The sequence below is a fragment of the Ascaphus truei genome, chromosome 3, assembly GCF_040206685.1.
Source record: "Ascaphus truei isolate aAscTru1 chromosome 3, aAscTru1.hap1, whole genome shotgun sequence".
NCBI lineage: Eukaryota > Metazoa > Chordata > Amphibia > Anura > Ascaphidae > Ascaphus > Ascaphus truei.
Window position 1 is genome coordinate 66,367,107 of NC_134485.1, and position 15,700 is coordinate 66,382,806.

The 15,700-nt window shown below is 44.1% G+C and overlaps 1 protein-coding gene across 3 annotated transcripts in view; it reads left to right on the plus strand.

Moving 5' to 3' along the window:
* SLC6A4 (solute carrier family 6 member 4) overlaps positions 1-15,700 on the plus strand; it is a 122,545-nt gene that overhangs the window by 85,088 nt on the left and 21,757 nt on the right. For all 3 annotated transcript variants that reach the window (XM_075594235.1, XM_075594234.1, XM_075594236.1), the window contains 2 exons: positions 3,886-3,985; positions 5,887-5,987. In XM_075594235.1, coding sequence (XP_075450350.1) covers positions 3,886-3,985; positions 5,887-5,987 — 201 coding nt within the window. The remainder of the gene's footprint in view (positions 1-3,885; positions 3,986-5,886; positions 5,988-15,700) is intronic.

Sequence of the window (15,700 nt, forward strand, 5' to 3'; positions counted from 1 at the left end):
AAAATGACTAACATATGCCAAGTTTTCTTTATAGCCCTTATGTGTCCAGTGCCAAAGGAGGACTGTAACTTAGTTTTTAACGCTTTCATTTACAGAAAGCATTTGACAAACATTTTGCTATGCTGTCTCTAGAGGAAAAGAATCAAATGCATTTTACAGTGCAGACAGAAATTAAACTTCTAATTAAACAATGATGCTCTCTAGCTGATTTCTAGCATCCAAAGCACAAAAAGTTAATCACCCAACATAACAATGATACTTAGCTATTCTTGTGCTTGCGTTATGCAATAACCTCTTTCCCAAAGGTGCCATGTGTTAAATGGAACAGGGAGAGTCAAAATACATCAAATCATTAATATAACATTATCTAAAGCCTACCAAGAGATGCTGGTAAAAAAACCAAAAATATACCACAATATGTTATGTATAGATACTAAGTCTATTTAGGAGGATGAAAGACTTGCACATCATACTGCGCTGTGTTGCCGAACCTGGCGGCTGTGTTTCTTTGCTGCTGCTGGAGTTCCCGGAGAAGAGAAAAGTTGTGGCACGCCTGCTTTCAGTATATAACTTCTTTATTGTGACACAAGACATGGAACCCACTGGATCTCAGATTATAGAATAGGAGGACCACTGCACAGGACTTTTTGCACAGTGCCTGTAAGATCCAAGCACTTATCTTAGGGGGGAATTCAGAGTAGCCCAAATATTTCAAGCTAAGCTGGGTCCGTTTGGAAATGTGCCTTTTGTGCTGGTAGTCTACTGTACTTCTCCATAGTCCTCACATTCCACACTGTATTCATTGTTTGTGGGGGTTGTGCTTGTATCCAAATAGTTTGCTGCAGTGGGTCTCGTGGAAAGGCTGTAACAAATTAAGTTGCATTTAATGGGATGATGTTTTCTATTTATTGGGCTGCTAAGAACCAAAGAGTCAGTTGGGAGGAATGTCTTAGTTTCCACATTACTTTGAAAACAAAATTAGAGAAAAGAATCCCAGTTGTGAGCACTGTTTGGAATTATGTGGTTGGTAAATTAAAAAAAGCTTTATTTTAATAAAGCCTTTTTAATTTATCAACCATATCATTCCAAACAGGCACTGAGTGCTCACAACTTTGATTCTTTTCTCTATTTTTGTTTTCAGTAATACATATATCACAGGTAGCACCTTACATACCACTACCAACATACATGAGCTGAGCAAGGGTTGGACAATGGACTCAAAAGCTTTTTCATGGACAGGTGTGGGCTATTCCTTTGTTATTTCATCATCCATTAAGCAAGTAAAAGGTCTGGAGTTGAATCCAGGTGTGGCATTCACATTTGGAAGCTGTTGCTGTTAACCAACAACATGCAGTCAAAGGAGCTCTCAATGCAAGTGAAACAGGGCATCCTTAGGCTGCAACAAAAAAAAGAAAATCCATCAGAGAGATAGCAGGAACATTAGGAGTGGCCAAATCAACAGTTTGGTACATTCTGAGAAAAAAAAGAACGCACTGGTGAGCTCTGCAACACAAAAAGGTCTGGATGTCCACGGAAGACAACAGTGGTGGATGATCGCAGGATCCTTTCCATGGTAAAGAAAAAACCCTTCACAACATCCAGCCAAGTGAAGAACACTCTCCAGGAGGTAGGCATATCATTATCCAAGTCTAGCATAAAGAGAAGACTTCACAAGAGCAAATACAGAAGGTTCACCACAAGGTGCAAACCATTCATAAGCCTCAAGAGTAGAACGGCCAGATTAGACTTTGACAAACAATATCTAAAAAAGCCAACCCAGTTCTGGAACAGCATTCATTGGACAGATGAAACTAAGATCAACCTGTACCAGAATGATGGGAAGAAAAAAGTATGGAGAAGGCTTAGAACGGCTCATGATCCGAAGCATACCACATCATCTGTAAAATACGGTGGTGGCAGTGTAATGGCATGGGCATGCATGGCTTACAATGGCACTGGGTCACTAGTGTTTATTGATGATGTGACAGAAGACAGAAGCAGCCGGATGAATTCTGAAGTGTATAGGGATATATTGTCTGCTCAGATTCAGCCAAATTCACCAAAGTTGATTGGACGGCGCTTCAATTTACAGATGGAGAATGACCCAAAACATACTGCGAAAGCAACCCAGGAGTTTTTTAAGGCAAAGAAGTGGAATATTCTGCAATGGCCGAATCAATCACATGATCTCAACCCGATCGAGCATGCATTTCACTTGCTGAAGACAAAACTTAAGCAGAAAGACCCACGAACAAACAACAACTGAAGACAGCTGCAGTGAAGGCCTGGCAAAGCATCCCAAAGGAGGAAACCCAGCGTTTGGTGATGTCCATGCGTTCCAGACTTCAAGCAGTCATTGCCTGCAAATTATTCTCCACAAAGTATTAAAATTGAACATTTTATTTATTATTGTGTTAATTTGGCCAATTACATTTGAGCCCCTGAAATAAGGGGACTGTGTATGAAAATGGTTGCAATTCCTAAACGTTTCATACGATATTTTTGTTCAACCCCTTCAATTAAAGCTGAAAGCTGAAAGTCTGCACTTCTATGGCATCTCGGTTGTTTCATTTCAAATTCATTGTGGTGGCGTACAGAGCCAAAATTATGAAAATTGTATCAGTGTCCAATTATTTCCGGACCTAACTGTATATTTATTTAAGTAAAAATAAAGTGTACTGTACCTAAAAAAAATATATATTTACAAATGTATAAATAAAATAAAACCTAAGACTTGGGGACTTATATCTGCCAGGTTGCTTTCGGCCCAAATTCCCCATTGACTTTAATATAGAATAGTGCCTTTAGGGGCTTGTGTACTAAGTGTTGCAGATTATATTTTTGGTGTTAAATTGATGCATGAAAATCACAACTTATATTGCACTTGTGTGCGTCTACATATTAAGCTTTTTTTCTCTCAATCTGTGCTTTAAGCGTGATAAAAAATCTTTAGTTAAGTGTATTGGCGCGCATAAATGGAGATGCGCATGACGTAAAAACAAATTGTTGTACCTGCGTCAAAATCCCCCCCGAGTTGAATCTGGCATCAATTCTAAAAGTCAGTTGATTTAAGTTGCTATATATGAACCAAAAATGTATTAGATTAACAAATTATATTATTTTTACAATATGGCTGTAGTAATAAATATTATTACACGAGTAATATATCAATCATTTTTAATAACTGCAGTAACATGGCCCTTTTATGCCAACGCATCATAACACAGTTACCTGGTGTATTACTTCAGCTGCATTTCCTATGCATTTCGTGGCTTTCTGCCACTTCATCAGGGACTTGCCAACCTAGTGAGATTACTATTACTATATACCCAGTCTCAGCATTTGATTGGTCAGTACCTTCCACAGGTTGAAATCCCATGTTTATGACTAAATAATGGGAAAAAAGTAACTCCCACATATTACTGAAGTGGGTCTATAAAGATAGGTCTGTTCAAAATAATAGATATATACACTTAATACATCATTCATTAAAATATTATATGTAAAAATACCCCCAAACGGGAATATGTACTATAGATACCATGGGTAAAAAAAAAACCCACAAACATATAGAGAAGTACATAATATATAATAAGAAAGGAAAAAAAGGCCCAGAGACTAGAATCTATATAAGGGGAGCATGTACATAAATAAGTGACCACTCATGACATAAAAGTGACCAATCTTAAGAGTGACACGAGAGCGCTCAATAAAAAGTGATAAATAAGCGTGAAAACATCTTGTGTAAGAAATCTTAGACCAGGGGAGCTGCTTGCTGGCTCCTCTTTCCCTTGGCACAGTCACTGTCTCTGTCTTCATTAGATTTGGAGAGTGACGGTGAGTGGGCTTGTGCCTGAGGCATTTTGTTGTATGTCTTATCTGTAGGGTGGTGCTTACATGGTGAAGCTGTTTGAGGAATATGCCACCGGCCCTGCAGTCCTCACCGTGGTATTTCTGGAAGCCATAGCAGTGTCTTGGTTCTATGGTAAGTGGAAGATGTTTTGTCATTAGCCAGATCAAATGAAATAAAAACACATTTCTGGTCTGATACTGGTGTACTGACACATTATACATTATAAAGGGAACTTTGAGGTTTTAATACGTTATAATTCCATCTAAGAAGAACTCGCATGTTGGTCTATTAAAAAGTAAAACATTTACTCAATTAGCACAAATCATTCTTTGGCATGTACCAGGTGATGTTATTAGATGGGTCAATATTGAAAACTTTAAACACTTAGATTCCATGTTATGGTTATATAAAAAGGACAGACAATCAATCACTTCCATACTCACTAAATTGATCTTCCCCACTAGCAACGTGGCTCCCTATTTAGCAACCCACCCTTTCTACCAGGCATGGTCGTGGCCAATTTGTCTGGTGGCCTTAGAAGAGCGTGAGATATTTTAGATGGTGACCACATGAAGTCCTTTAGATCACTGAAAGAGATACACCAAATTCCCAATTCAGAGATGTGTCTATACTTACAGCTTAGACACCGTATCTCTGCAAGCCTTACCATACTGTATTAATCATTCTGCAGAAATGACCCATTGACTAAGAATCTGATAACTCTACCCAGAGTTACTTCTGCAGCCTGCTGATATATACATGCCCTACATTCAGCAATGGGAAAAGACTTGAGAATTCTGTTAGAATGTGACGATCGAGAGGAGATTTGGGAAACTATCTTCTCTCTCTCTATCCATACTGCTACGAAAGTAAAATAGCTACAAATTGCTTTATAGGGGGTACATCACCTCCCACAAACATCACAAAATAAGTCCCCTACACTTTGCCTCTTTGTTTTTGTAATTGTGGGAGGACAGGTACCTTCTTTCTATGGACTCAAATATTTGATCTTATTAACCAGCTTCTTCAGTCAGCGATTGGTTCTGACGCTCACTTAAATAAAAGTGAACATAAACTTATGACTCCCATCCTGTGTGCCACAAGATCTTGCGTTGCCTCTTCATGGAAACAATCAGCCCCTCGTTTTGAACGCAATTAAGAATAAAATCAATCAAATGATGGTATACGTGAAAATGACGACATTCCTGAATGACAAGTTTAATCAATTCTAGAGCCATGTCTTTGAAAAAGGAGAGAAACTTGATGTTGTTTTATTAGTGTTATATTACTTACATGGTATGCTAAATGTGCTACTCCATTTCAACTAGGCTCAACTGGTTAACCAACGTTTACTACAATTATTACTTCAGCAAGTTCAGTGAGCATTTGACCATAAGTTTTAACTTTTTTTTAAATTCCCAATTCAAAGTATAATGCTTAAGTCGTAACATACTTACCTTCATTTCATTCTCACCTTCCTGCCCCACCCTCTTTTGCTTTCTGCACAACAAATGTAAACTAAATAACATAAATAGTCTTGAAAATGGTCTGCAGGTCAAATCATTGATGAATAGCCAGTGACTAAACCTTCTTGGTCAGCGAGTTGCCAAATAAGATATTGAGTTGAACAAAAGAATACAGATTACTTTATCAAATATGATAATGGGATAACAAGTTAATTTACCCAGGAGACTGTATTTGTTCTGCATCCCAGGACATAGAATATATATATAGATATATATAGGCAATACGATACCGTTTGATGAATATCAGAGGCAGCACTCCAAGTGGGTAGTCAAAGAAACTTGTATTAATAAGACATAGTACCAACGTTTCGGTCCTCGTGCGGGACCTTTGTCAAGGTGATCTACTATATATATATACTGTATATCTTAATGTATGTTTCCTGGTAAATAAATATTAGTATGTTTCACTTTCACATCTACATGTATATATATAAATATATATTCACATATCTGTGCACAGTGCCTTGTGGATGTCTTTGCTGCTCTCTAACACTTGCTATGTTTCAGGTATCAGGCACTTTTGCAGCGATGTGAAAGAAATGCTGGGTTTCACTCCTGGATGGTACTGGCAAATTTGCTGGGTAGCAATCTGCCCTATATTCCTCCTGGTGAGTACTACTGTACTGGCAATGCATGAACATATATAGATTAGACTCTTAAGATCTTTGTGGCAGGGACTCCTTTTTCTTATGGGCCCGGGGCACTGAAGACATGGGACCCTTGTGGTCTTGTCCACATGGCCAGCACATACAATTAAGAGCCGGGATATATATATATATATGTATATATATGTATGTAGCCCCCTTTCCCTATGCCTAAGGCAACTAGACGTGCTGCTATACCTGTTTGCTCACAGGAGGCCTAAGGCTTTAGTCCCGCTGCGTCCGGCGGCGCGTTTCTCACCAGCAGGGGTATCCTTCTTGAGCCGGTCCCAGTCCCCCCTCGCTGCACGGCTCACAACGCGCTGTGACACGTCAGCAGCCAGGGGATGCAAGAAAATTTTGATCCCGAGCGGTGACGCGTCACGTGGTGCTCTGATGAGCCTATCAGCGGCGGGGGCGGTAGTGGGAGCTGTCAGAGAGCCTGTGTGTGTGTGTGTGTATCAGCGTGTGTGAGGAGGGCATTTGTGGAGGAAGGGGGAGGGAGCGGGAGCTGCTTACCTTCCAGCAGCCAACAGCAGCTCCCTCCTGCAGCCCGGGAGACCGTGCCCGTGGAGGGAGGGGGGGGAGTAGCGGGTCCCTCCGCTCAAACCACGCCTCCCCTCCGCTCAAACCACGGCCGCCGCTCCCGCTACCTACAGACCGCAGATAGCAGTCTGTGCCTGTCAGCACGCTGCCTGCATGCAGTGCGAGCGCGCTGACTGAGGGAGCGGGGCCGTAGCCTAAGCCTCCGCCGCTGGGAGCCTGGGGTGAGCTCTTTCTCCTTTCAGTACAGCGCCTCCACCTATGAAGGATCCCAGCCTTGGCGGGATAACCCCTCACAGGAATCAATACAGTAATGATTAATACACAAGCAGGTATATATATATATATAAAAAAACAAAAAATTGTGGCGCCAAAATAATATTCTATTAATCTGTGTAATAAACTGTAGTACTAATATCGTGTAAATGAAAAGTGTGTAAGATTCCTAAAATGTGTTTAAAAATAAAGATGTATATATGGGTGCACCTGTTTGAATATTAAACTAAATATACAAATATACTCAAAACAACATCATAGAATAATACATCAATGTGAGTAAAAAATGGAATTGAAAAATAGAAATATAAAAAATGTGCAAAAAGTGCTAAAAAGGTGAAAAGTGAAAATATGAAGCAAAATAAGTGTAAAGTTGTAATAAAAATCCAACCAGTCCTTCAATAGTCAGTCCATAATGGGAGATATAAGATATGTGCACAGGGTCTTCTGCTGCTCTCACAAGGGATAAACCACCTCCACGGATATCTATGAACAGAAAAAGAGAGAGAGCGCACGCCCCATAGCATAATACTGCGTAATTTATTATAAAAATGGGGAAGGGATGGAAGGGGGGGGGGGGGGGGAATCGCACTCACAGGATAAAAAATGTTAAAATGCAGTTTGTGAATAAATTCACCACCATCCGGTACTGCTGGGCAAGGTCCCTTCACGGTAGCTGTTCCAGATCACCTCCAGATCACCTCCAACCGGATAAGGATGCCTTTGTACCGACTGTGTGCTGATCGAATTCAGCTCTCCACTCCGAATGGCCGCTATTATCTTCCCGCGCTTCGTGTGGCCTCATGCGCGTGCGCAGCGTCTTCGTGACGTAATCGCGCTTCCTCAGTCTCCCTAAGGGAGACTGAGGAAGCGCGATTACGTCACGAAGACGCTGCGCACGCGCATGAGGCCACACGAAGCGCGGGAAGATAATAGCGGCCATTCGGAGTGGAGAGCTGAATTCGATCAGCACACAGTCGGTACAAAGGCATCCTTATCCGGTTGGAGGTGATCTGGAGGTGATCTGGAACAGCTACCGTGAAGGGACCTTGCCCAGCAGTACCGGATGGTGGTGAATTTATTCACAAACTGCATTTTAACATTTTTTATCCTGTGAGTGCGATTCCCCCCCCCCCCCCCCTTCCATCCCTTCCCCATTTTTATAATAAATTACGCAGTATTATGCTATGGGGCGTGCGCTCTCTCTCTTTTTCTGTTCATATATATATATATATATATATATATATATATATATATATATATATATATATATATATAATGTTTACTGACACACATGCAATAACAAATAACAATAACGATAAGAATGGTAACCCCCAGGGTACACCCAATAGCCCAACACTTGGTAGTTCCCCCAAAGTACGGAGTGTACGGTGGCACCAATAACCCTTTCGTGAAGCTGCACCCCCCTGATGAAGGGGCCTTGGGAAGGCTCTGAAACGTTGGATACATTTGGATATGGATTAAATACCCTTTTTATCATCTACCTGTAATGCCGTGTCTCCTTCTCTGGTCATTTGATTTTGGTGAAGTATTTTATTTATATATATATATTTATTTATTTATTTTCCTATAGGAAAGAGCGCAAGAAACGCTTCTATGGCATAATAAAGTTTTTATTAGGTTAAGGTTTAAAAAGTTATTTTTTCACCCCTGAAGAAGTGTGCATTAGCACACGAAACTTGTGTAGGGTACTCCAAGAGATATGGTCGTATAGCGGTAGCTTATGAGACTAATCTAGTTTATTATCACTGCATACTCTGTATCCGTATAATGTTAGACAACATACAACTACGTTTCTAACCTGGAGGCATTTTGAGTCATGTTCCTCATAGATGCATTTACATATATGCTAGTTATAGAGTTGCTTGTTATTCTATGTATCGTAGGCTTTTACCATCTATGGGGAATTCATTTCAGTGGCTGCTGATCATGACGGAGACGTAGACATTGTAACTCATTATTGTTACAATTGTACCCTCTTAATGATTTCTGAGTTACACATGTATATATACCTATAGTGATAGTCACACATTACCTTTTGTATCCTAGGTTCTGTATTATCTGATTACCCCAGATAGGTGTTACGCCGGTGCTGCCCGCAGACCAGACCCGTCCCTTATACTGAGGTGGGGACGTATATATGCACGCACCCGCAGCAGAAGGAGCGTGTCCAGAGTGTGGTGTTTTGACGTTGCCAGGCCAGGTGAAAATAGCTGTAGCAATACTTGCCGGTACCGGTACAAGAAGAGACGTCGTGTAGCCGTTAGCCAAGGTCAGGGAGAGGAGAGATCCGGAAGGTCGGAGTCCAAGCTGAGATCGAGGGGCGTGAGAAGCAGCGTGGTCAAGTGAGAGCCAGGTTCCAGAGCCAGACAGTGAAGTCCACCACGCCGGGTCGTAACCTGAATAACGAAGAGAAGAGAGAGAGAGAGCCAGCATAGACATCCGCTAGAAGAAACTATGTGGAGCGATGTGGGAATGGCAAGACAGGCATTAAATAGTGCGGCTGGCGAATAGGCAGAGGGGGCAGACCTGGAGCAGTGCATGGAGCTGTCCTGGATAGGCTGCCTTGAGGAAGATGCAGGTGAGCAGCTTTCAGGCATAATCACTGCCTGTGTGTGAGCTGGGGGCGTGGCTTCACTGCAGGAGCAGTGAATAAATTAACTTGATCCGGCGCGCGCTCCGTAACTAAGGGGAGCGCACGCCCGCGAGACATTACAGCCGCCGGAGCCCCAGCCGCCCGCGGAAGAGCGGCCGCCCGGCGGGGACGAAGGGGCAGTCCCCCAACCACGGGGACCGGACGAGACCGGCGAGGGGGGCGTTCCGCAGCAGCGGGCACAACGAGGGGTAAGGGGGGGGTCACGCTGCGACCCCCGAATCCTCACAATAGGGACTGTATTTCAGCAGATACTGTATTTCAGATAATACATATTGTAAACCTAAATTGATACTAGTGTTGGGATCTATATCAACAGACCCACTCTGAATCGTGTACTCTAAGGGCTGTTCTATAGAGTGTGAGGCCGTGCATGCGCGCGCCTGTGTGAACGCGCGTGCACGTGCCGCACGCTTTTTGTGTGTATACTGAGCTGTGAGCTATGTGAAGGTACTGTGTGTTTGTGTATATGTATGTATGTGTGTGTAATTTATTATTTATTAAAAAAAAAAAAAAAAAACCACTGGTAAAAATAAAATATTTATTAACATTGTGCAGACACAAACATACACACACACACACACACATATACATACATACACATACACTCACACATATATACATACATACACATACACTCACACATATGCATACATACACATGCATACACACACACACACACACACACACACACACACACACACACACACACACACACATTTCAGCGCCGGTAGCGGCGCGAAAATATTATTTTCCCCGTCGTCGGCCGGATGCACACTCACTGCCGCGCGCGCGGCCCTTGTATAGAAGGTAACCTCAGCCAATTATAAGTGCCGCGCGCGCACGGCGTAGCGCACGCAGCTACTATATAACAGCCCTAAAGCAGAGTTTGCGATGCTTATATCATAGGCAGCAATAGTGTTACAATATACAGGATGAATTGTATGATCACAGAATAATTATGTACCTATTTGTGTATTATATCTAGAACTAATACATTGGCTTCCGATGGGCTGTATCTCAGACTAGCTATTTGAGATAACACTTTGCGACACTTATTGGAACTACATTTACCTCTAACAGTTATCTAATACTGTGTTAGCGTATTTGTGATGGTGCTCAACAGTGCTGGGACTATGTGAAAGGAGGGGAGTAAACTGGGTGATAATTATATTTTACAATGGCACTGTCCCTTTAATTGGGCATAAGGTACCCTGAAGGTAGGAGTGGGTTGCCAAAGACAGCCCTCTCTTTCCTCATTAGGTAGCCCCAGGTTTAGTACTCACTGAATCTTCTTTCTTCTCCAGTCTCCCCTCCAGAGCGTGCAGCTGTATTAGGGTGTAGATCCAAAGCCAGGGTGTGCAGCGCACAGCAATAAGGAGGAGCAGGTCTTGCAGAAAAAATAGTCCTTTATTTAATTCATGGTGTGGGACAACAGCAAACCTTCAACGCGTTGAACTCGAACTTGAACGAAACGCGTTGAAGGTTTGCTGTTGTCCCACACCATGAATTAAATAAAGGACTATTTTTTCTGCAAGACCTGCTCCTCCTTATTGCTGTGCGCTGCACACCCTGGCTTTGGATCTAATACTCTGTACCTCTAAGTCACCTCACCTCGTTGTTTATTATTATCATTAACATTTTATTGTTTTTCATACTATGTAATTGATGACCTCAATACTCTGCTAATCTTGTCAGGTTTTTTCTTGTTTATATTGCTATCTAAGTAGTAAATTACCTGCTTGACATTACTACAATAAGAATATTAAGATTTCATGACTATTTAAGTCTCACTATATTTCTACATCTAGAGTGCAATAAGGGATGTAGTGTAGGCTTAATGCTGGACACTTGTTTTATATATTAGAAAAGTGCACACTTAGAATCGCAGTGACTGTTCATGTGAACAAGGTATGCAGGTGCTGTAACCTGTTGTTTCCAGGGTAAGTCAGTGTAAGGCCGCGCTTATAGTGCCGGCGACGCGATGTCGCCCGAAAACAAATACATTGACGACAAGCGACGGAGCGACGGAGCGAAAACTCGACGCCGGCAAAATTTGATTTTTCAAGGGTTGTCGCGTCACGTGACGGCCCTTGAACAAATCAAATTGCGGGAATCCCGCGATGCCGCCGACCGGCGAAACATAACTTTCGCTGGTGGCGACGGCAATGGGTGACGTCACCCATCGTGTCGCCGGCGGCGGCGGCGGCGGCACTATAGGCAAAGCCTAAGGCTCGTCTGCAGGGTGAGTTTTCTCCTTCCGCGGGGAGTGTTCTCCAGTGTGTCAGCGTCGGTGAATGCCCTCTGTCCACTATCCAGAGTCGGGGGATGATGATGTCACCTCCTCAACCCTGCTATCGGCCAGCGCAGGTTTGCACAGCTCTGCACAGTTCTTCTACTGCAGTAGGCCCATCTGGAAGCTCCTTTCATACCGGGGGACCCCGATCTACTGATCCTTATCTCTCACGGGCTACCCGAAAAAGTATGACACCCTTTACCATAGAGAGGTCATTTACGGCTGGTGTAGGATCTCTATATTCCAGTACATCAGTCTTTTTGTCGTTCTCCATTTGCAGTTTTCAAGCCTTTTGTCTTGTGCCTTTTTCCCTTGCAAAGACAAATGGGCAACTACGGTTGCATATTTAGGGGGGAGATTGCTACACTGTTCTCTCTTTATTTAGCCAAAGACTGAAACTTTATAGCTGCTATTTTCATTGTGAGGAAACTGGTTTGAGTACCATGAGTACGGTAACAGGACTGGATTTGTATTGTCTGTCTCAGACCAAATTCTGTTCTTTTTCCCTGGGTTTTATGGACTGCCGGTTGTAGCACTGAGACGGCATTGCGGGTGCGCTCTTAGCAACGCACAGCTTGCTTGGTTGTGACGTAGGACATATGTCTGAACTAAATCATACAAGCAGCTTCTTTCATTTTCCTGTAGCATCTTTGCTGCAGATACGTCCTACCATTTGAATGGAGTAAAATTACACATTGCTTCAAATGTTTATAATTATTTCTTTGTCATTTCATTCATTCTCCATGTTGACTCGAGAAGGAAAAACGAAAGAAGTAGAGCACCATCAACGACTGGAGTCAGGAGGGGATCCAAATAACAAATTCTTTATTGGAGTAAAAGCACAGGAACACCTCCTACGCGTTTCGAAACGTGCTTTTACTCCAATAAAGAATTTGTTATTTGGATCCCCTCCTGACTCCAGTCGTTGATGGTGCTCTACTTCTTTCGTTTTACCTTGGATCTATCAGCAGCAGCACATCATCCACTACAAGGAGGTGTCCATAGTAATCTTGGCTATTATGCCTTACTAGCCCCCAATGAAATTGTTTGTGGTGAGTCTCTCATGCACTTTCAGTTTTCAGGGAACTATGGCTTTACCTTAATCAGGACTAACTCACTTCATGTTATACACCTACCTATTCTTGGGATTGAATGATTATTTTGCAGCTGGGTATTTGAGCATTCTTACAAACCTTCTTGACTCGAGAAGGAAGGCTGCTTTATTCTGGCGACACAGCTGACGAGTTTTCGTTCCTCTGTAGGCAGCCTGTATGATGAGCGTTGCAGAGCTTTGTGCAGATACCTTTCTCTCTCCAACCTTCCTTGGATAAGAGCTTGGCAGTGGAGGGATTCTGCCGGTTCGCACCGGTTCGGGAGAACCGGTGCCTAAAATGTTCTTAGTTCCTAGAACCGGTACGACCAGCCCTACCTTCCCCCACAGAACTCCGCACTGTGTGCTGCTGCTAAGCTGTGCAGGACCCCATGCAGAGAAGCACTCAGCCATAGCTCTGCCTCTAACACTTCCTGCATCTTCACGGCGCCAGGTCAGGGGGGGGAGGGCAGGGGGGGGAGGTCAGGGTGGTGGGTATGGAAGCCCAGAGCATGCACAAGGTGTGGAACCCTGGCATCACTCCAGCAAGCCTTGAAGAAGGAGATAACCTGCCTGCTGCTCCTTTGTGTTTCTGACTACAAGGTAAGTGCAGCAGCCCCCCCCCCCCGCCCCCCCCCCCCCACACACAGCAGGCAGAAAAAAAAACTTAACTTTCAGAACTAACAATTGCACTGCAAGCACTTTTGGACATTTTATTACACTGGGACTGATGGAACTGGGTCCCTCTGGTCTCTCTGCCCCCCATGGTCTCTCTCTGCTCCCACTATCTGCCCCCCCATGTCTCTTTCTGCCCTCTCTCTCTCTGCCCCCCATGTCTCTCTCTGCCCCCCCTGGTCTCTCTCTGCCCTCTGTGGTCTCTCTCAATCCCCCCTTCCCCCACCCCCCCTGTCTCTCTCTGCCCTGGACAAAAGAAACAATATAATGACAATCGTAGCGATACCGAAATATTTTAACAAAGGCAAATAAATAATTTATTTCAATCAAATATTGTTGGTTTTCATTTTTCACTATAAAAGGGCGGTATGGTCTCCCTCTCTCTTCCCCCGTCTCTCCCCCCCCCCCGTCTCCCCCCCCATCTCTCTCCCTCTTCCCCCGTCTCTCTCCCTCTTCCCCCCTTCCCCCCATCTCTCTCCCTCTTCCCCCCGTCTCTCTCCCTCTTCCCCCCCTTCTCTCTCCCTCTCCCCCCCCCGTTTCTCTCCCTTTCCTGCCCCCGTCTTTCTCCCTCTTCCCCCCGTCTCTCTCCCTTTCCTGCCCCCGTCTTTCTCCCTCTTCCCCCGTCTCTCTCCCGTTCCCCCACCTCTATCTCTTCCCCCCCCCTGTTTCTCTTCCCCCATCCCCGCCCCCGCCCCCCCCCCCCCGTGAGAGAGAACCTGTTGCTAAAAATTTTGAATCCCACCACTGGAGCTCGGCCATATTGCTGGAGTGTTAGCACACTTCTCTTCTCTCAAGCAGAGTCTGCTTTGATCTGAGAGAGTTCCAAGTGCAAACACAGGGATTTGCTCTTTTCTTGGTGAACAGCGCCCTCTGCTACTGTCAGTGGTAACTGTATTTCCAACTTTGCTGATTGGAGTTGTTGCTTCTTCTTAACTTCTTTACTGGCTTGATCAGCCAGATATGAAACCTCTTCTGTTAGGTTTCTATTCTTTCTACAGTCTCTATAAGCCACAGGGCCTCTGTGTAGTCCTCCTTCCATTTACACACTTCTGAGTTGAGACACCAGGTTTCCTGGCGTGAGACATCTAGCTCTAGGTTGAGGGCGTTAAGCTCCTTCTGAGAGACTTCAAGATTTGTATTAAGACTGAGGGCATCTATTTAAATTGACTTTCAGCTCCGCCACTAGACTGTGAAATTTCTTTTGAGAGCTTTCCAGTTCTGTGTGGAGATTGCTAATCTCCTGATGTGAGGCATCCAGCTCTATGCGTAGAGTATGAACGTCATTCTGCGATATGTCAAAGTCCGGAGACTGTTGACCACCTGGCGAGAGACATCCAGCCCTATATTGAGAGTATGGACCTCTTTCTGGGAGACGTCCAGCTCGGCAAGGAGACTGCAAATCTCTATCCAAGAGTCTTCTAGCTCCGTACCGAGGCTGTCAAACTCCTTTCAAGAACCCCTAAGCTCTGCACTGAGACTGAGAGACTCCTGAGATAGTCCAAGCTCTAACCTCAGACAGGGGGGCCTTCTTTTGAGCCTCCTGCTTCTGCTGCAAGTCAGCAATAACTTTGTCTGAGTGGCTCTGTTTCCTGACCATGTCAATAATAATGGCATTCGCCATCTTCAGCTCAGATGTCAGGTCTTCAAAGTATCTACACAAGCAACGCTCCATCTTTATCAGAGTCCCACAGTCAAAGGTGAGTGTGAGTAGACCAGTCTGTAGCTCGGTGTTTGCTTCTACTCCTTTTCCAATCATTCAAGGGGAAGATCATGGGCATGCCTGTGTAACGCCTGAATGCCCGCAGACCTGGCCAGTCCGCAATACTGAGGTGGGTAAGGGTATAACACGCACCCACAGCAGTGAGGGTGTGCCCGGAGTGTGGTATGATGCGTTGCCGGGCCTGGTGAGAAAAGGTTAACTTGATACTTGCTGTGTCCGGGGTGCCAGAAGTCCGTGGGTAGAGATCCGAGAGCCGTAGGTCAGGGGCAGGAGAGAGCAGCGTAGTAAGATCCAAAGCCGAGTCCAGGGAGTAGCGAGGTACACGAAATCAACGAGAGCCAAGATCAAATCTAAGGGTATCCAATGGGGGCAGGGACAGGAACTAGAGCTGTAATACAGAAGAGAG